Source organism: Lontra canadensis, unplaced genomic scaffold (genome assembly GCF_010015895.1).
Source record: "Lontra canadensis isolate GAN:19392208 unplaced genomic scaffold, GSC_riverotter_1.0 scaffold146, whole genome shotgun sequence".
NCBI classification, from domain to species: Eukaryota; Metazoa; Chordata; class Mammalia; order Carnivora; family Mustelidae; genus Lontra; species Lontra canadensis.
The window spans coordinates 3,084,261-3,105,647 of record NW_022631140.1 but is presented as its reverse complement, the minus strand read 5'-3'; the positions used below and the strand labels follow the sequence as shown (position 1 = coordinate 3,105,647).

At 51.5% G+C, this 21,387-nt stretch overlaps 1 protein-coding gene across 4 annotated transcripts in view; it reads left to right on the top strand.

Moving 5' to 3' along the window:
- Positions 1–17,825, top strand: part of VWA3A (von Willebrand factor A domain containing 3A) — a 64,602-nt gene extending 46,777 nt beyond the window's left edge. For all 4 annotated transcript variants that reach the window (XM_032844022.1, XM_032844021.1, XM_032844023.1 and 1 more), the window contains 14 exons: positions 991–1,061; positions 3,506–3,658; positions 5,207–5,297; positions 5,994–6,104; positions 6,632–6,729; positions 7,577–7,714; positions 8,680–8,788; positions 12,151–12,295; positions 13,227–13,371; positions 13,805–13,956; positions 14,738–14,861; positions 16,758–16,855; positions 17,044–17,109; positions 17,416–17,825. In XM_032844022.1, the coding sequence (XP_032699913.1) occupies positions 991–1,061; positions 3,506–3,658; positions 5,207–5,297; positions 5,994–6,104; positions 6,632–6,729; positions 7,577–7,714; positions 8,680–8,788; positions 12,151–12,295; positions 13,227–13,371; positions 13,805–13,956; positions 14,738–14,861; positions 16,758–16,855; positions 17,044–17,095 (1,487 nt within the window). In that variant the 3' untranslated portion in view covers positions 17,096–17,109; positions 17,416–17,825. The remainder of the gene's footprint in view (positions 1–990; positions 1,062–3,505; positions 3,659–5,206; positions 5,298–5,993; positions 6,105–6,631; positions 6,730–7,576; positions 7,715–8,679; positions 8,789–12,150; positions 12,296–13,226; positions 13,372–13,804; positions 13,957–14,737; positions 14,862–16,757; positions 16,856–17,043; positions 17,110–17,415) is intronic.
- Positions 17,826–21,387: the final 3,562 nt, after the last annotated feature.

The window sequence follows — 21,387 nt, the reverse complement described above, 5'->3', positions numbered from 1 at the left end:
ACCTCTGTCTGTCTAATAAATAAATTAAAAATCTTAAAAAAAAGTCTTAAAAAATGTTAGACGTTATAGTGATCATTTCACAGTATATGCAAAAGTCCAGTCGTTATGTTGTACCATGAAACTAACATACGTCAATAATACATATGCTTTTAAGTAACTTGGTAAAATATATATAAAGGAGGTAATGGTTTAGGTGGTATGCAGGTAAGGGGAAAATGGTGGAGTTCCCCCACGTTGTTGGGATATAGCAGAGACTGAGGTTCAGGACGCACTAGTACATTCCACCCTCTCTGATTTACAAATGAAGAAATGACTCCCAGGGACATGAGTTACCTGTGCCTATAAAATTAGTGGCATAGCTGGGGCTGGAACTCTGCGGCCCCTGTTACCCAGCTCTTCCCGTGGAAAGTGCTAGACATACACATTCAAGTTATCATTGGTGACTATTACTAATAATAGCACACTGTCTAGAACAGTTATCACATGCCAGACATGGTTCCAAGCATGTTACATATATTGTTATTCATTCCTCACGGTAACCCTATAAAGTGGGTTACTATTATCCCCCTTTTACAGATGAGAAAGCTGAGACAAAGAGCCCAAAACACACAGGTAGTGAGAGGTGGAACCAGGAGTTGAACACAGGCAGGCCAACTTCAGAAGCTGTCTTCTTAGTCATTGCAGTCCAGTCCCTCTCAAATAAGAAGGCAGTATTCCCTACAGACACTAGATACTTCAAATAATACAAAGGTGGGTAGTTTTATTCACTGGAATAGCTCTGAATTCATCCTTCCTCTGGGTGAGAGGTTGGCTGGTCCAGCGCCACTGCTGGGAGCCACGCTGTACCCGCCGATCCCCTCCACCGCTGGATGGCGTGGAGGTGGGGCTGATCAGCTCAGGTCACCTCCACACAACCCGGCTGTGTACAGATGTGGACGCTTGCCCGGATCTACACGCCTTCTCCATACTTACGGTGTGCTTTGTGTCTAGGTATTTACGAAAGCGATGACATCAACGCCATCATGTCTGAGATGGAAAAGGCTCTCAATTACTCCCAAAAGGTAGGCCTTAGATGTGGGGCAAATGACTGCCCTTCTCTAGTAGTGTCTTGGGGCTGCCATATAAAGGACCACAAACTAGGAGGCTTAAAGCAAGAGAGATCTATCCTCTCAGTTTCGGACGCCAGAAGTCTAAACTCAAGGTGTCAGAGAGGCCGTGCTCCCTCTGAGGGCTCTGGGGAGAATCCCTCCCTACCCCTTTCAAGCTTCTGGTGCTGGCTGGTGTTTTAAAAAATCTGCCCTGGGTTTGGGGGGTAGGAAAAGAATAAATGAAACAAGATGGGATCGGGAGGGAGACAAACCATAAGAGACTCTTAATGTCACAAAACAAACTGAGGGTAGCCGGGGGTGGGGAGGGGGTTAAGGAGAGGGTGGTGGGGTTATGGACATTGGGGAGGGTATGTGCTCTGGTGAGTGCTGTAAAGTGTGTAAACCTGGCGATTCACAGACCTGTACCCCTGGGGATAAAAATACATTATTTGTTTATAAAATTTTTTTTAAAAATTAAATTAAAAAAATTGCACTGGATGCTTGTTAAAAAGAGGAAGGGAAACTTTATCTGAGACCACTACAGCAGAGGAGAGAGATGGAACTCAGCTCTGAATACAGCCAAGATAGCTAAGGATTTATAGCCAGCTTATAGCCAATATAGCAAAAGGGTCAGTGGACAGAAATTTACTAAGAGGAACTTAATTAGATATTAAGGGTAGGGGGATTCTTACCAAACAGGCTTAACGGGATTCTTTGCTAAAACTTGGTTTAATAGGCCAAAGTCAAGGCTGAGTCAAGAAGAGCGCTCAGAGGAGACCAACTAAAGTTTAGTCAAGGACAGAGTCCTTGTCACCAGCAATCCTTGGCATACTTCCTCAGAGAATGCTGTCGAGATGAGAGAGGTAGAAAGGAGCCAGGTTGTGTCAGGAGCCATGAGAACAGGGATGAGGAAAGGGACATGAGAACATTTAAGGGAGAATTGACCAAATTTATGGCGATGGAAAGCATGGGAAGGAAGAGAAAGAGGAAGGAGGAAGAATTCCGGAGTAACTCCCAAGTTCCTTGCTGGGAGACCTGGTAGACAGAGCTGCCATTGACCAAGAGAGAGATAACAGGAGAGGATCCCATCGGGATACGGCAGGGTGGGCCTGGGACAAAGGTGAGTTTATGGGGTTTGGGAGCTGACCAATGGGGGTCCTTAAGACAGGGGGAAAAGTTAGGGGCTGGAGTTGGATGTGGAGCAGTTCAAGCCATGGGGGTAGACACATAGCATGAAGGGGATCACGGTCAAGGTGGGGAGGGAGGAAGAACCCATGAAGGAGACTCAGCCTGACTCGGCATTTTCATTGCCGCCAACTGCAGGGCGACATCCCCCTGACCACAGCGTGAGCTCCTGGGAGGGCAGGGCCATGGCTTCGGGTTCACTCCCTCCACAGCCTCCATGGCTCATCTGTGGCTCCCCAGCCACGCCCCAGCTGCCCTCCCTGGAGGGACGCTGCTTTGGTGCTTTTCTTACTCCTTCTCAAGTGCACCTTAGTCTGTTCCCTCATCTGACAAACATTTATAAAGCATTAGTGGGCAGTAACGGTTCAACCCACCCTTCCTAGGATGTGATTTACATTCAACATACAAACTTCATTTGCTTGGAGAATCCCTGGGGCAGCTTTCAGGCAGTAGAGAAACGTGTTGGCAAAAGGCACCAAGTGTTAAACGTTATTCTGCCAACATTGGCCCGGGGTATGTGGGGAGCCGATGGGCGTATGTGGCGCGCGCTGGGTCTGAGTAGGGAAAGCACTGTCTTGGAACCAGACACACCTGGGTTTGAATTGAAGGTCCTCTACATATGAGTAGTGTGGCCTTGTGCACATCCCTTAAACTCATGGAGCTTTGAGTTCCTTGTCTGTAAAATGGAGCTAAGATAGCCCTTGCCCTAAAAGCAGAGTTGGCATGCCTTGTTGGCAAGAGGGTTTGAGACCCCCAGGCATTGACTAGCTCAGTGCCTGAGGCATCCCAATAGTACATGGGGCATATTATTAATAGGATCAATCCCTAGTGCTTTCAGCCCCAGGAGACATTCTAGGGATAGAAAGAGGAGTCGAGGGGCGCCTGGGTGGCTCAGTGGGTTAAAGCCTCTGCCTTTGGCTCAGGTCATGATCCCAGAGTTCTGGGATTGAGCCCCGCATAGGGCTCTCCGCTTGGCGGGGAGCCTGCTTCACCCCCCTCTCTCTGCCTGCCTCTCTGCCTGCTTGTGATCTCTCTCTGTCAAATAAATAAATAAATAAACCTTTAAAAAAAGAAAGAAAGAAAGAAAGAGGAGTCCAGAGGCCCCAGTGGACCCAGTCTCTCCTGCTGTGTGTGTATGTGTGTGTGTGGGGGGGTGTGTGTGGAGGGGTGTCACCTGTTTGGAGGCACACCATGGCGGGGGTGCTGCTAACCCTCCCAATCTCCCCGTGCAGTGTGCCTTACTGGTGTCTTCCCTGAAGAAACAGTCTGGAAAAGAACTGGAAAGTGCTGTTCTCCTGAAGGAAAAACCAAAAACATTCAAGCAAAGAAGTCAGCCCAAAAAAGTCTTTTCTTCCAAACCCGCAGCTGCCTCAGTGGCCAGAATGGTTTGACTCCCCTCCCTAATTACACACAGAGGACTTTGTTGCCACCTTGTCTCCTGGTCTTTCCTAGATTTTGCAATGGCCTGGGCCAGGCCCCCAAACCCCAGGCCCAGCAGGGGTGGAGTCAGGGTGTTCAGGGGTGAGCGTCCCCAGAGTACCTCCAGCCCTGACCTTATGGGGGAGGAGCTCCTCAGGGGGACCTGCTTCTCAGCCCTGGGGGCATCTCTGGCCTCCTCGCCATCCACCTTTGACTCTGCCTGGCTATCTCAGCTTTACTCCCGAGCCAGTAGTCAGGACTCCGTGGAATTGGCACCCACCGAGACATCTGACGGCTGTAAGGCAGGAGGGCTTATCCAGAAGGGGGTCTCGGGGGCAAAGGGTACGTAATGGGCTCCTGCTGCCTAAGGCTTGGCAGGGCCTCGTAGGACCCTGAGGGTGGGCCCGTGCCTGCTCGGGCCTTATCCCCATCACAGCCTGTCACATCAGTCTTGCGTAAAATGTCCACCGCACTGCAGAAATCAGAGGGACCTCAGAGGACCCCGACTCCAGTGCTTGGAAGCCAGATATCTGGAAGGCAGATATCCGGAGCCCTTCAGCACGTCACTGACCCACAGGTCCTTGTGAACACAGTGCATTTGCAGGAAGAGGGAATCCGTCTGGATCCCGTGTAGCTTACTGCCATCTCATTCAAAGAACTCTTCCAGGTCCCAGGAGCCAGCCCTGAGGCAAATTCTGGGATGAAACCCGAGAGTCGTGGGGGCTGCCTCCTGAGCTGGTTCAGCAGGAGGAGGCTCAGGCCATACCAAGGCCTCCAAAAAGCCTCCTGGAAACAGGGCTGGGGGCTCCCTCAGTGGGGACAGCAACCAGGCCTCTTCCACAACAGCTCGCCCAGCCATGTGAGCTGGTCCAGGGCCCCGGGTGATTTTGTTCAACCATCATCACTTTCCCCTTGTGCCCAGGGAGGAAGAACTCCTCCCCTTAGAACGGACGTGCCCAATAGGCCACGGAACTTACCTGAGAGGTTGTTTATTATGCTGGAGGCCCCAAAATCCCAGTCCAGCGGGAAGAAGGGCAGGTAACTGAAGAAAAGTCTGGCAAATCCCATGGCCATCCTAGCATGCCTCCCTCGCTGTTATTAAACACACACACGTACACACACACACACACACACGCATGTATACACATACACACCCCCCCCACACATGCATACACTTTTTTTTTTTTTTAACCTCAAAACCCGCAGTCCTCCTCTACATCTGCAGCAGGAGATGGGACCAACGTGTTCGAGATTCTGCTCCCGATGGCCCCCTCCCTTCACAGGTTCCTAATGGTCAGTTTGATACTGGGGTTTCATCCCAGAATTTGGGAAGTCCGGGGAAGGCGAGGTCTCTGGGCTGGCTCCTGGAACCTGGTGAGTTCTTTGAATGAGGACAGTGCCTGTGTGGACAGAGCCTCCTGGACACGCAGCCCCTGGAATGGGAGTAAGCTACACACAGTCTGGGCCTGTCACGGAGACCAGGCCACTGATGGGAAAGACCGCCTGTTTTCTAGAGCCTTAAAGATGACCCTGACAGAGAGAAGAGCTCCCCACTGCACACTCAGACTTGGCGGCCCCCCAGCGGCAGAGCAGGCGTCCCACCAGGTGAGGCCCGCTGGGGGAGGTTGGTGGGGGGAGGGGCGGCAGGCCCGGCGGCGGCGGAGGAATTAGTTAGGAGTCACTGAAGTGATGGATGATCCTGAGTGGCGGCCGCGGGCCAGCCCTTCCGCTAAGATTGTCCCATCGAAAGCCCGTGGGACAGCTCATCTCTCCGTTCCCTGTTTTACTGATAAAGACATGTAGGCCCAGGTGGGCTATGGATAATGACCAGGGCCAGCTGCTCGTGACCGGCATCAGTATGTTTCCTAAAGTATTCAGCTCATAGCACCAAGGTCATGTGTCTTATTTCCAAGGTCAGAGACCTGGCAGAATGGTCCTGAGCAGAGCGGTGGAGTCAGCAAGACCTGGGTAGAATCTTGGCTCTGCCCTGATGGACTCTGAGCCCCTCTTACCTTGTCTGTAACCTGGGGCGCTGGGAGGCTAAAATGAGGCAGGGGTCCAGAAAGCTCTTAGCACCCCACCTGGGATACATCAGTGCTGGGTAAAGGGCCACTCCAGCTGCTGCTGCTCCAGGGGAGGCCAGAAGGCTTGGGGTCATCCCAAATGACCTCAAAGCCATCTTGGCGCCCAGTTTCGAGGGCACAGCAGAGCTGGAATCCACAGGTCTCTAAGACAAAGCTGGACAGTGTCGCCACGTGACCCCACGAGACTGCTCCAGCCGACAGGCCTCTTGTCCCCTAGCTGCAGCCTGGCCCACGAGAGAAGGGCCTGCAAAACGGAGGAGGAAGACCATGTGGAGGGAAGCAGAGACCTCTCTCTCCCTTTTTTATACAGAATCGGGGAATAACGTGGGTGAGTTGGAGACTACACAAACGTCTGAACAGCTCTGTCGCCCTGTAGGAACTGTAGGGTCCAGCAGGCCCCGTGGGAGGGAGACTTTCTCCAGCTGTCCCAGGACATGGGCAGCAGTGCCTACCCTCAAGCCACTCAGGTCTCCCAGCCTGGGGAAGGGAGCATGCAAATTCTTGACACTACTCACCCTCCATCCATCAGAGGAAATGTCCTCCACTCTCAGGCTGATGGGGAAATTGAGAAGGGAGTGGAGATGAGTGTCCTCCGGTCCCTACAGCTCCACCATTGATTACTGCGAAATGGTAGAAATCCTAGTAACGATTCACTGAGGTGTGGAGAGGGGAGGTTACCGTCTGCTTCCCCCAACAGTCTCCCTTCTACCTTTCAGTAAATTGCCCCTAAGGAATTCTCCAGCTGATTTGATTGACAGAGAAATTAACATGCAAAAGGAAGCCAAAGTGGGGAGAGGAGGAGAAGAAGAGTGGAGGGAGGGGAGGCGTACAGGATAACCTCCCTGTCTTTCCTAGGCTTCGTATACAAGAAGTACCCTCAAGGAAGGGGCATACGAAGGGTTAGCACGTCCATCCAGTTGCCCAGGAAGGATACAGTTTGCTCAAGCCAAGAGGTACGAGGTCCTCAGCACCAGCACATGTCCCTGAGGCAATAATTCCTTCCACCAATCTTCCACTTCTAGAAAGATGGACGTACTTGGAAGTGGGGACAAACCTGCTTACAATGACTGCTTAATGTGGGTGGGGAAAGAGTTAAGTAGACCTACGTTTGAAACCTGGACCTGCCACTTCCTCGCTCGGTGACCTTGGGCAAGTCATTTAGCTACACTCAATCTCTGTGTCCTCATTTGTAAAAATGAAGACAGTTGTTTCTTTCTGATAGAATTGATGACTATTGAAGTCTATTTTGTATAGATCACTTAGTGGTGTCCATCTTTTTGAGTGCAAGCAACAGAAATTCCCCTTCCTGTTCCTATCCTGAAGGTAGAACATCTTTCTCCCCACAGCCATTCTTTAAATGTCTGAGCTTGGTTCTGATGGGGCTAATGCCAGAGCCATGCTTGATGGCGGTGATCCTGCCCATCCTTGTATCTCTCATGGAGACAAAGAGGCTCAGGTTATCCTCATTGGTTTAGAGTCTGAACTTCAGGCCAATCATGGCTTTCCAGTGGAATTTTGTGGGAGAGGCTTGAAATAGATCCTGGTGAACCAGGAACGTCCACCAGACTTGGAAGTAGCAGATGCTCAGTAAATGGTGTTCCCCATTCCCGTATTTCCTGTGCCTCTCACCCCAGTGCAGGGGAAGGAATCCACAAGCCACGGATGCCCGGTGAGGACTTAAGAACCTCACATTTTAAGCACGAGACAGATTTCAAACACAGGGTTTTAGTAGATGAATCAGACCATCATTCATTTAAGCCTCTATTACCCAAGATAATAGTTCTTTCTTTTATTCTCAAGTGGGTAGCAAATTATGGGCTAAGAAAACTGAATATGGAAATCTCCAGATACATGGGTCCCAGCTGTACTCATCAGAAGTCAGTCCAGGGGCTGGTGTCAGCCAAATACTGCAGCATCCTGCCCAGCATAGAAATCAACGTGAGTTGTGGGTTTTGTTGCTCTCATTCCCTTACTCTCACCCTCTCCCTGTGATTAGCCACTGTGATGGGCCAGTGTGTTGGGGGGAACTCCATGTGCATGTCTGGGCCACGGCCTCTCTTCCTGCTTCTATCCACAAAGTGGGATGGCTCTTGGCAAATGGAAAATGCAGATCCCATTGGAGGAAAAGTCAATCCGGGGAGGGCCCGACCCCACCCCCCAGAGCTAGACACGCTCCACAGCATGGGAATTGGAGACAGTAGCTGAGAATGGACAGCAGCTGAAGAGCTCACCAGAAGTCTGTACCCCAATTCTGCTGATGCTTCTATCAGGATGGCAGAGACTGGGGGCTTCCCTCTCCCTCTCCACTCCAGGGGTGAGGTGACGGTGTTCTCTAGTTTGTAGTTTGGAGGTAGTTTTTTTTTTCTTTGTTTTGGCACTGGAACAAGGAGGTTTAGTACAAATGAAAAACGAATCATGCGTTCTTTCTTTAGAAGACCCCATTTTCTACCCTTGCCATTTGATAAGACATTATCAACATTAGGGGAAACTAGAAAGCCAGAAGTAGCCACCAAGTTCAAAATTATTCACCAGAAAGATTTTATAAGGGAGTTTTATCATACTGTCTGTCCTCTTCTCTATCTGTGGTCATCTTTTAGTTTGACATTTATGGACTTCTTGTCCTACCATTAAGGGTTTTCTAATTTAAAATTTAGAGACGCTATGTTTTTTTATTATCACAGTGACCATATTTGGCACAAAACCATCATCCCAACTCCCCTTCTCCTTTTAGAATGATAAATCTGGTAGTTTGATCAAAGAAAAAAGCCTATAAGTGAATATATAATGCCTAATAGACGTTTTAGAAATTATTAACCACAACTGACTGAACCGTTTATGGGGGTGATGGGGATCTGAAGACGTAGCTGACAGAGGGCCGTCTGCCTTGGCTTGCCTTGATTCAGGGGATAGTGAGACACATCCACTGGACGCCCAGGGAAATGGAAGCGTACATCACGTGCCTAGAGAAGGTGATGAGGCGCTATGTCCAGAGGCTGCAGTGGCTGCTGTCCGGTGAGCCTGCCTGCCATCCTGGAGGGTGGGAAGGGCATGAGGGGAAGTGCAAGGTCAACCCCAGGGACCAGGGCCAGTCCTGCCCTGGTCAGGTGCACAAACTGTCAGGTCAGGGGTGAGGCCAGGAGGGTCATCAAGGCACAACATGATTTCTGGGTTCCGAGGTCGGGCAAGCTGCCGGATGTCAGGGAGGAGCGTGGGTCAAAGGGCACAGAGAGAACGCAGGCCTGTCCAGGCCCATCCTGCAAGGCCACGTGCCCCACCCCTTGCCTTCCTGGATGTGACCGAGGTGCTCACCCTCAAGAGGCTCAACTCAGTATTGACTGGACCCCACAGGGGTCAATGAAGGTAGTTATGGGAGGGGGTCCTGACAGAGAAGAGTCCCCTTGTTCTTTACAAAGAGCACCAAGGCCTCTTCAGGGCAGGCAAACAGGAGGGCTGGCCCAGAAGAGCCAGGCTCCCATCCTAGAGAAGGGTGGGCTGGGGAGCAAGAGATGGCCAGAAGCATCAAGTCCGAGAGGCCAGGTAGATAGCTCGAGTTGGACGGTAGCGGGGGCGTTGAAGCTTTGGGGCCTGGAGGGTTCCTGGGACAACAGGCAGAAGGAAAGAGGAAGCCTTTTATAGAGGTCGCTAGGGGGAGGCCCTCAGGATCCTGTGCAAATTCATTAGGTCCAGTCCTCTGCAGTAGAACTTGGTAAAACAGACCATGTGCCGTGGAGTAGAGCGATGACTGCGCTTCCCAAAGCCGCTGGCGGGTGCTGCCCCTCCAGGTGTAGTTGTCAGGTCAGAGGCTGACATGGGACAAAGAGGTCGCGCACCTCTCTCCAATCCCAATGCATGTTCGCTGCTGGGAAGGGTGTGAAGACTAGTGAGGCTGCTGCTCCTTCCGCCTTCCACGCCGTGAACAGAGTCCCCACCTCACACACAGGTGCGCACCCCAATGCCACCTAATACTTCAAATGCCACCAACACTTCAAAATCCAGGGATATTTCACTTATTCACTCATTCATTCACTATTCAACCAATATGGCTGCTCTCCCGTCAGGCCCTGGGGAGATGGTGGAAGGCGACACCCAACACAGCCCCTGAGCTCGTGGAGCATACGGTTTAGGAGGTTGACGTTGACTAAAGAGTCTCACAAATAAGTCTAATGTCACAAGAGTGACGCATAGAGAGGAGATGGGCGTGGTGCAGGGTGAGCCTTTAAGGGGGCGACAGGCCTGGACAGGAAAATCATGGAGGGCTTTCCTGAGGAGGTGATATTTCAGCCAAGATCTGAAGAATGAGTAGATGTTAGCTGGGCAAAGAGAGGAAAGATAGGCATGTCTGAGGTGCTAGGGAGGCAGTTAATGAGGGGATGCTGAACACAAAGACTAAAAGGAAGCCAATGTGAGGGGTGCCTGGGTGGCTCCATTGGTTAAGCATTTGATTTCAGCTCAGGTCATGATCTCAGGGTGGTGAGATCGAGCCTCACATTGGGTTCCATGCTCAGTGAGGAGTCTGCTTGAGAATCAATCTCTCCCTTTCCCTTTGCCCCTCTCCCTGCTTACACATACACTCTCTCTTTCTAAATAAATTAAAAAAAAAAAAAAAAAAAAAAAGGAAGCCGGTATAGCTGAGAGTGAGGGAGAGTTAGGGTGAGACCATCCCAAAGAGACGAGGCCATGCCCGGACTTAGTCTTTTGTCCTAAGAGCAGCTGGAAGCCACTGAATGTTGTGAATCAGGAGAAAGTGATCAAGTTAACATGGGCAGTGATCCCACTGGTTGCTGCGTGGAACTGTTGAGGGGATGGAGTGGAATCAGGTAACCTCGCAGTAGGACAGCTAAAGGAAGGCGAAAGACTAGGGCCCGCTGGAAGAAGTAGGGATGATGGAGATGGATGACAGAGGCAGAATCCGAGAGATTGTGGAGGCAAAAACCACAGGGCTTGAGGACCGGCTCTGTGTTTCCACCGTCCAGCTCCTACGGGGCGGATGTGGTTGGAGGTCCCTCGGATGGCTGGCTGGCCAGCCATGCTCACAGAACGTCTCCCATGCCTCAGGATGTCTCCCTTTTGTCCTCATGCTGACATGAGGGTTGCCAGAGAACAGCCCAGAGGAGTCGAGGCAGATTCCTGGGCTGGAGTCCAGCCAGGTCTGTCCACCTTTTCCTGGAGAGCAGCCTGTCTTATCTGTGGCAGTTTTTCCGTTGTTTCCTCTGCTGCCTCCAGTGAGGTCCCTGAGGTGTGACTGGAGAAGACAGCATGCATCGTCCGCTGTCCCTCTGGCTTTCCCCTGGGTGACCTGCATATTTAGCCCTGGGGCCAGGAGGGTAGGGCTAGCAGCTGCCTGACTGCAGTGTGGGTCAGAGGATGTGGGTGTGAGTGTCAGCCCTCACCACCGGTCTCTGTGACCCTGGCCAGCCACTGGCCCTCTCTTTCCCCTTGGGATGAATCCCAAGTCCTTTCACCACATCACTAGCTTCACTTCTTGTCCCTCTCCCCGCGAGTCTTTCCATCCCAGTGGTCCTGATTCCCTGCATGGGCTTTCTCTCGGTCCCAGAGCACGCCATGCTTTCCTCCCCCTCTCCGGCTCAGGCTTTCCCAGGCTGTTCCCTCCACACCTCCACCTCTTTCCTCCACACGCTACCACTCCACCTGCAGGGGTAGCTCACCCACGGAATTCAGATTCTCCCCAGGATGTGCTCCGGACACTGTTGATCTAACATTTGTCTTCCTTGCCCCACTCTGAGCTCCATGAGGGCACAGCGCCAGGCTCTGCTGATTTCTGTTGACCTGCAAGGGACTCCACGCTCTGTAACATCTTTTCTAGCTCCAAACCATACCGGCACGCTACTTTGTCCCATCGCTTAACGGTAGTAATGAGGAAACTCAAGGCCAGAGCAATTTTTTTAAAAAGACTTTTTATTTATTTGAGAGAGAGAGCATGAGCAGGAGGGAGGAGCGGAGGGAGAGGCAGAAGCAGACTCCTGCTGAGCAGGGAGCCCGATGCGGGGCTCGATCCCAGGACCCTGAGATCATGACCCGAGCTGAAGGCAGACGCTCAACCGACTGAGCCTCCCAGGCACCCCAAGGCCAGAGCAATTATAACCACTTGTGCAAGTGATCACAGCTCACAGGCAAAGCCAGAGCTAAAACCTTGACCTCCCAAAGCCCACTCCACTGATTGGCTCTGCCCTGGACAACTGACGGCCCACCAGCGCCATCACCAAGGCCATCTCCCAGTGGGCTGACATCTGATCAGTGACCAGTCAGGCAACAGGCATATTATTTGACGGCTGCTGTGAGGAAAACCACCCCTGGGGAGGCAGAGAGGGAGCGACCCCTCACTCCTTCCCTGCCTCTGCCCCACCTCGGAGCAGGGAGCCGCCGACTGTTTGGGGCCGTTTTGGAGAGCCGAGTGTGCATCCTGGTGGACACGTCGGGGTCTGTGGGCCCCGCGCTGCAGCAGGTGAAGACGGAGCTGATCCTGCTGATTTGGGAGCAGCTGCGGAAGCACTGCGACAGGTGAGAGGCAGGGGCGTGAGCGGGTGGGGGGCCCAGTTCGTGGGGCTTCCCTCTTCACCCTTCACGAGGCCTGGAGGCCTAGCTTGTCTGAGCAGTCAAGAATGCCACACCCTGGGGCGCCTGGGTGGCTCAGTGGGTTAAGCCTCTGCCTTCGGCTCAGGTCATGATCTCAGGGTCCTGGGAACGAGTCCCGCATCGGGCTCTCTGCTCAGCAGAGAACCTGCTTCCTCCTCCATCTCTCTCTCTGCCTGCCTGTCTGCCTACTTGTGATCTCTCTCTGTGAAATAAATAAATTAAATCTTAAAAAAAAAAAAAAAAAAGAATGCCACACCCTGTTGCAGAAGTAAAGCAGCCTTTAGAAATCCATCTCGAGCCCGGGGACCATTGCAAGCAGAGCCAAGGAACCACCAGGCGGCCTTGAATTGTGGATTTCAGCTGAACTTGATTTTTTAAGAGGGGGCCGTTTGGGGTTGTTTGTTTTCTCTAAGCAGAGAGGTGGGCGCTAGGAGACTCTCCTAGGCTGGGACTCCTTCTCGCCTTCTTATTAATAAGACTGAACACTTATTGAGCACTTTCCACAAGCCAAGCACTTTCCAGGCATGATTTCCTTCAATCCTCACAGCTCCCCCACGTGCCCCCACGAGGTATTGTCGGATTATCCCCCTTTTTCAGAAAAGGAGATTAGGATTTAGAGAGGCTAAATAATTCGCCAGAGATCGCCTATGCTGGAAGGGGCCGAGGTGGGAAGTTAATCTCTTTTGGTCTGCATTGGGAATCTTCAGTGTGTGTGGTCTCCTCCTTCTCCCCGAGGGGCCCCGGAGCCCGCAGGAGGGGGCCTGATGCTGTCCTCGGGGTTACTTCAGACAGCCATCTTCTAGCTTCTCCCTTTCACCTCCTCTCTGCCCCCCACCTCCTCTCCCCGCCTCCCCAGCTTCAACCTGCTCAGCTTTGCGGAGGACCTGCGACTGTGGCGGGACACTCTGGTGGAGACCACCGACGCCGCATGCCACGAGGCCATGCAGTGGGTGACCCACCTGGGCGCTCAGGGGGGCACCTCCATCCTGCAAGCGTTACTGGCAAGTCCTCCCACGGAGCCCAGCCCCAGCAGCCAAACAGAAATACCCTCACCCCCTATACAGATACAGCCGGAGGCTTTCAAATTACAAAGAGCAGTTTTAGATCGAATAAGGGTTACCTTATTTCGTCTTCGGAACAGCCAAGGAAGAAAGGGATTCTTGTTCTCACGCTATAGATGAAGACACGGAGGCTCAGAGAGGTTAAGGGACTCGCTGGGGTTAACCAGCCAGGAAGTGGGCTGTGCTCTTTCTCCTAAACCTTGGCAGCCTCCTTGGTCTGTGGACATGTGAGGGGTGGGGGGGGAATGTCCTCTCGCTCTTCACGGACAAGCCAGTGGGATCCAGTCAGACACACGGCAGGTAGCTGGTTTTCTCCTTTCCCGGTGAGCACCTGTCCCTGAGCCAGACCATCTGTTTGTGCGCACTCTTTCAGAAAGCTTTCAGTTTTCATGATGTGGAAGGATTGTACCTCCTGACTGATGGGAAGCCAGATACAAGCTGCAGCCTTATTCTAAGCGAAGTCCAAAGACTCAAGGAGAAAAGAGATGTGAAAATCCACACCATCTCCCTGAACCGCTCAGGCAGGTAGGCAGGAAGGAGCCGGGTCCGAGCTGTGTTCCTCTCCCAGGGCTGCGTGTGTGAGGGCCAAGGTCTGAGCAACTCGCCCCATCCAGGGCTTCCCCTTAGACCCTGATCTCTCCTGGGCCCCAACCCGTAAGTGAGAAAGGAGAAGGGCCCCAGCAGGTGCTACCCCAGAGTAAAGCCCTCTGTCCACATCCAAGAACCCCCCTCTCCTGACTCTCTCCAGCCTGGAAGCGGATGTGCGCCAATTCCCACGGGCACGCACAGTCTTCTCCATCCTGATCTTTCTCAGGAGCCCACTGGTGAATGTTGAGGGGCAAAGAGCTTAAAGTAGCATCGTGACGGTTGTTTTTATAAACCATCAATGTAGAGGAACATGGGTTAGACCAGAGAGATTCTGCTTCTTTGGAAGAAGACTTTAATGTCACTGGCAAAACTTTGATGACTTGGGTGCGTGTTTGAGCTCTGTTTAAACCACGTGCTCCATGAAGGTCACACCCGTGTCCCCACCAGGTCTAACCCGTAGGAGCAGGCACTAGCTAGATTAAGGACCGTGGGCTGGCCGTGTGTTTCCATGCTCACTGGTGACAGCAGTCAGTCCACTTCCTGCGGCCACTGCCGCTGCCCATAAACTGACAGGGGCTGGACCTGTGATGCTGACTGTTCTCAAGGGCACAGAACCTCCAGGCCCACAGACTTGAGCTCCCCATAGGCTGGGGGCACCGCAGGGAATTTGCCTGGCTGTCAGCGGGCTTGGTCCCAGCGCCTCTGTTCTCCCGACTAGGACAGCAGCTGACTTCCTGAGAAACCTGGCCGCCCTCACTGGGGGCCGCTACCACTGCCCCGTTGACGAGGACACACTCCTCAGAATCCACGGCCTATTGACCAAGGGCTTCGTGGATGAAAGGGTAGGTTTGCAGAGCCACAGAGCCGAGTCTGTTCAAATGTCTCAATATAATGTCCACAGAGGTGGGTTTCTTTCCCCCATCTCCCTTAACTGGAAAGATCTCTGCTCTTATGAGACCAGGAAGTACCAGCTAGAAGGGGTTCTGTCTCCCTGCAGCTCTTCCTCTAGGCTGGCTCTCCAAGGATGGAAAGAAGCAGGGCACGGAGGTTTGTTTAATAATAGAGCAGTTTTGGGGTGCCTGAGTGGCTCAGTCAGTTGGGCTGAGTCTCGATTCTGGCTCAGGTCATGATCCCGGGATCCCTGGATGGAGACCCACATCGGGCTCCCTGCTTGGCAGGGAGCCTGCTTCTCTCTCTCCCTCTCCCATTGCTTGTGTTCCTCTCTTGCTGTGTCTCTGTCAAATAAATAAAATCTTTAAAAAATAAAATAAAATAAATTAATTAAATCTTAAAAAAAAATAACAGAAGGGGTGCCTGGGTGGCTCAGTGGGTTAAAGCCTCTGCTTTCGGCTCAGGTCATGATCCCAGGGTCCTGGGATGGAGCCCCACATCGGGCTCTCTGCTGAGCGGGGAGCCTGCTTCCTCCTCTCTCTCTGCCTGCCTCTCTGCCTACTTGTGATCTCTGTCAAATAAATAAATAAAATCTTTAAAAAAAAATAACAGAACAGTTCACGTTCACTGAGCACTTACTTTGTGCACGGTCATTGCTTTATAGAGGCTCCCCCTTTCAATCCTCTCAACCAATACTATACCCATTAAACAGATGAATAAATGGGCTCAGCAAGGAGTAGGAACACACCTAAGGACGTGGCAAATGGTAAAGCCAGAGCCTGGACACCCACACTGTTAACCTCTGTGCTTTGAGTCCTGCGTATTTCTGTCTCCCGGTGTTCAGGTCACTTGAAACAGATACTCAAATGATCGAAGTAGTAAATCTAGTAAAGTCACGGTTTCCATCACACATGTGCGATAAGAGGAGACTACCCACCATTCTCTTCTGCCCAGACCAAAAAGTTATGCTCATGTTTCTACCTTTTAGGAACATGGTGCTGTCAGTTATAACATTTTCAGGGCCACAAATTATCAAGTAAGACAACCAGAACTCCAGATTTCTTTTTGGTGGTTAAAGTACATCTCCCAGGACGTGACATAATTTTTGAAGTCAGTGCTTTGCGTGACTCCTTTGTTCAGGTACCTCTTCTAGGGACAAACATTACAAATAGTTCAGAGAAGAGAACAAGTCAAAGTAGTAAATATTCATCCATGTCCTTACAACGCAGGAAAACAAATAGACAATATTGCGAGGATTTTCAGATTAATGCCTTGACAAATCAGAGTCTCTGAATAGTTTCTGGAGGCAGAATGGGATCATTCTGCTCTTGCCACCAAGGGCAGAACGCAGCTTCCTCTCCTTACCTACTCTTGCTGGTTGTGAGAATTTGTGTCTTTAACCCTAGCCTCTAGAATTCCATTGGTTGACATAATGAAAAAAGCATGCCTGCGAAACTTGGTTTTACTAGAAGGAACAGGGAAAGGGAAGAACAGATTTCACCAGGTAACGGTGACGTAAGGAGCAGGTACCACTTCTGTTCTGCTGGGAAGAGAGGGGCTGACTTAAATGAAGTTCAGTGAGCATCTCGGGTTGCCACCGCCCACCCATTCCCGGCACAGACCCTCACACACCTTATCTCAAAGTGTCCCATCTGCAGAATGACTGCCTTGACAGGTGGTGAGCTCTTTGTCCCTGGAAGTATGTAAACCAAAGCCTATGGATTTCCTGCATTGGGTAGAAGGCCACATTTGATTAACTCTAAAATTTTTCCACTGAGATTTTGGATTTTCAGGTTGCATCCAGTCATTTAATGGATCTAACTTCACGTTCATTTCCCCTTTCCAAGGATCCCGTGTTGCCACCATTTGAAGGAGATGATTTAAGGAGATTGGCCCAGGAGATCACCAAGGCCAGAAGATTCCTCTGGAAGGCCCAGTCCTTCAGGTATACCCTTCAAGCAACCCCCCCACATGCCTTGTGGCTCCGGGCCACCCAGACCCCGGGGCCTCCTCAAGACCACGTGGCCCCTGGTTATGCGAGCCTTCCTCAAGAGCTCCTGCCCTGCTTCTCCACACCAGGCCCAGAAATCTGGGCATCAAGGGGGCCATCTTACTTCATCTCCTGTCCACTAGGTCCCAACTCCAGAAGAAAAACAACATAGAACCAAATGTTACTCCTCTTTAGACAAGTGTTCTCAGGTAAGAGGAGAGGTTAGCCTCTCCGTCTTGTATATATCCTCCAAGGGCCAGACAGCATGTCCGGTTTCATAGTAATGGCTATGGGGGAGGGGGACCAGAAATGATTCCTCTATACAGAAAGACCAGCCTACGAATACTCACTCACTGAGCGTACATTGGCCCTGGGAAAGCTGTAACCCAGCGTTCATGCCCAGGAAACATGATCCCAGGCTCCAGGGCTCCCGGGAAGCTGAGGGAAGGAAAGCTCTGTCATCCTGGGTCCACCCTGATTTTCCTGCCCTGTCCCCAACACCCCCTACACTCCAGCCACAGAACTGTCACTCCCTGGGAAGCTTTGTATCACGCCCTGCCTGGAACGCCCTCTCACCACCCTCTGCCCGGTGACTCCTGCTCATCAATGAAGACACAGTTCAAATGGCATCAGCTCCACTATGAAGAGGCCCCTGAGACCCACCAAGAGCTGGGACCCTCCCGCCTACCTTCCATTGTGTCCTGGCCAAACATCCCTTTTCATAGCCATGACACTGACCACTTATTACACCCAGCACTCCGTGTCATGCTTCCTTGCTTCCCTGCCCACTTTTCTTGACTGTGTGCTCCCAGGATGAGGCTGGTGTCCTATAACCATCTCTAGGTCCCCAGGACCTGCCACGGGGCCGATGGAGTAAACTGTGAGCATCCTGCTTGGTTGTGGAAGCCCAGCTCTAGGAACAGGCCAGAGCGTGTTATTTTACCCTGACCCCCTCACTCTGTGCTTCCAACCACCCTGGTCCATGGTAAGGGGGGTTATAGATTCAGCCTCAGCCCATCTTGGGAGAAGAAACAAGTGGGGCTTCCCACCTGCCCCCTTACCTGTTCAACCGAACTGGATTGCAGGTCTGCTCTGGAGCCAAGTGCAGAGAGAGAGTGCTCTGCTCAAGCCGGTGAAAACCAGGCTGAGTCTGCTGGGCCCCGCCCTGCTGTGTACATATGAAGCGAATATGTCATGTATTATGTGGTCTGGGGTCACTCCTGAGACAAAAAATGGCTTGAATTTAATTAAATTATAATCCAAATGAGTTTTAAGCTGAAGTGATGATTGGTTCATCTACGTGTATATGTGTACATTTTTGGTGATATAAAATTTTATTAAAAGATTCCTATGAGAAACAACAAAAAAAAGATTCCTATACAGGGGTGCCCGGGTGGCTCAGTCGGTTAAGCATCTGCCTTTGGCCCAGGGCATGATGCCAGAGTCCTGAGATTAAGCCCCACATCGGGCTTCCTGCTCAGCGAGGAGCCTGCTTTTCCCTCTCCTCCCCGCTCATGCTTTCTCTCACCATCTCTCTTTCTCTCGCTCAAATAAATAAATAAAATCTTGTAAAAAAAGATGAAAAAGATTCATATGTGGAATATATGAAGAACTCCAAAAGTTCTTTATATAAGAAATAAGTATATTTATATTCCTATATATAAGAATATATTTTTATATTTATATAAGAAAAACATAAAAAATAGATAAGAAAAAGATAAATATTCTAATTCTTTTAAATAGACAAAACAAACAGGTACAAATGGACAACAGGTATATGAAACGGTGCTCAGCAGCCTTGCCCATCAGTGAAATGCTGATTATAACCACAATGAGATACCACGGTACACCCACCAGAATGACAAAAAGTAAAAAGACTGACACTATCAAGATATGGAGCAACTAGAACTCTCATGCTTTGCGTGAGTGGGAGGGGTGTGACTTGTTTCAACCACTTTGTAAAACTGATCCAGAAATTCCACTCCAAAAGAAACAGATGCCTGTATTCCATAGAAGACGTACAGGAGGTGTGGCTGGGTGTCTCAGTGGGTTCAGTGTCTGCCTTGGGCTCAGGTAATGATCCCAGGGTATCAGGCTCCCTGCTCAGTGGGGAGTCTGCTTCTCCCTATGCCCCTCCCCCTGCTTATGTGCGCTTCTGTCAAATAAATATAATATTTTTTTAAAAAGATTTATAGGGGCCCCTATAAGTGGCTCAGTGGGTTAAAGCCTCTGCCTTCGGCTCGGGTCATGATTTTGGGGTCCTGAGATGGAGCCCCGCATCGGCCTCTCTGCTTGGTGGGGAGCCTGCTTCCCCCTCTCTCTCTGCCTGCCTCTCTGCCTACTTGTAATCTCTCTGTCTCTGTCAAATAAATAAGCAAAATCTTTAAAAATAAATAAATAAATAAAAATAAAAAAGATTTATAGGAGACTATTCATAAGAACCAAATATTTTTCATTTTGAAGGGGCGGGGGTGGGAGGTTGGGGGAGCCAGATGGTGGGTATTAAGGAGGGCACATATTTCAAGGAGCACTGGGTGTGGTGCAAAAACAATAAATTCTGTTATGCTGAAAAGAAATTAAAAAGAAAAAAAGGAACCGAACATTTTTCACATTATTTTTCATAAGAACCAAAAATTGGAAACAACCTGGATGTCCACCACTGGTAGAATGGACAAATGCATTGTGATATAACTGTACAGTCTGATACGTTTGTGAGACATTTGTACCATGTACATTTCTACACCACAATTTTAAAAATGTGAAATATTTAGGATATTTATCTTTTTCATTCAACAAGATGCCTCAATCTTATGAACAATGTCAGGCTGGCAAAAGAAGAGTACACAGTGTGCAATTCCATTTACATCCAGTTCAAGAACAGGCAAAACTCTTGTTGGCAATAGAAGTCAGAATAGTGGTTAGCCTGTCCTGAGAGGCATAGGGGGGACATCTGAGGTGCAGGAAATGTTCTAGATCTTCAATAAGGAAGTAAAAATTCATCAGTTACTTAAAACAAACAAACAAACAAACAAACAAACAAGCAAACCACGGTTCACTGAGGCTTGACAAGTTGCAGCTTTGGCCGGTCTCCTTGCTGGGCCCAGGGAGGCAGCAGTGACCGCAGCCCCTGCCTCAGTGGATCTCGGTCTGGTCACCGCCTCGGGTAGCCGCCCTTCCGTGTCACCTCTTACAGACATAGAGATAATGGCCTCTGGGGTTTGTCTTGCTTTGCTGGTGTTGTCATGGCAAAGTACCACACACCGACCGGCGTGAAACACCAGGAACGGACGGTGTCCAGTTGAAGAGGCTGAAGTCAAGGTCCCGCCAAGCCCCCACTCCCTCCGAAGGCGCTCGGTTGGGTCTGTGAGAGGCCTCCCTCCTGGCTTCTTGGACTTCCTTGCCTTGTGGCAGCATAACTCCGATCTTCGTGTGATGCTCTCCCTGCGTGCACGTCTGTGCCCTCATTTCCAGCTTCCACGAGGACATGTCCTATTGGACTAGGCCCTGCTCTCTATTACCTATCCTTAATCACATCTGCCGTGCCTGTTTCCAAGGTCACACTCTGAGGTACGGGGAAGGGGTGGGGGTAGGATTTCAACACGTCAATTTGGTGGGGGTGGGGCAGGTACACAATTCAACATAACTACTGTGTTGTAAACAGACGGAAGGGGAAGGGGTAAAGAAACATTGTTTCTTGGGGCTCTAGGACCACTGTGCGGCAGGATAGGCCTGGCCCGCAGGGGCTTTGCGTCCTTTCCCCACCAGCAGCTAGGCCCCCTGCACCCTCTCCCTATTTGACCAGCCTCAGTTTCCCCTCCATGAGAGCCTGCTGCCGCCGTCCGGGACAACGCGCCTGTTCTCGCGCGGGGAGCTGGAGGCGGGGAAAGGGCGGGGCGGGGCCGGCACGGGGCGGTCCCGGAGCCCCGCCCCGCCCCTCCCGGCTCCGCCCCGGGAGGCGGCCGCCACGCTGCGCGCGGGCTCCGCACGGAGACTGTGCGCGCAGCGCCGCGAGCACGCAGCGCCGCGGGAGCCTGGCCGGGTGAGCGCCGGGGGGGGCTGCGGGAGCCGCGGAGGCAGGGGGCGCGGCGGGCGGGGGGTCCCCGGACGACACGCCGGGAGCTGCGGGGCCGGGCTGCTCTCTGAGTGGAGACCACCCTCTCCTGCCCGTCCCCCCGAGGCAAAATGGACAGGGTAGGTCCCTGACGCCCCTTCCCCAGTTCCTTTCACCAAACCCCACTTTGGGTCCCCAGTGACTTTGATCCAGGCCGACCCATTTATTGAGATCCCATCAAAGTTCGCGAATGTTCTCTGAGCCCCAGTTTCCAGCTCTGGGTGATGGGAACAGTAGCCTCTAGTGCCCAGGACTGCCAGCGCAATACAGTGCTATCGCGGCTGGGGTCAACCCGGTGGTCCCAGGTGCAGAAGAGCTCTTAGCAATCAGCAGCGGCTTCCCACCTGCTGGGCGCCAGCACCGTTCCAGGTGCTGC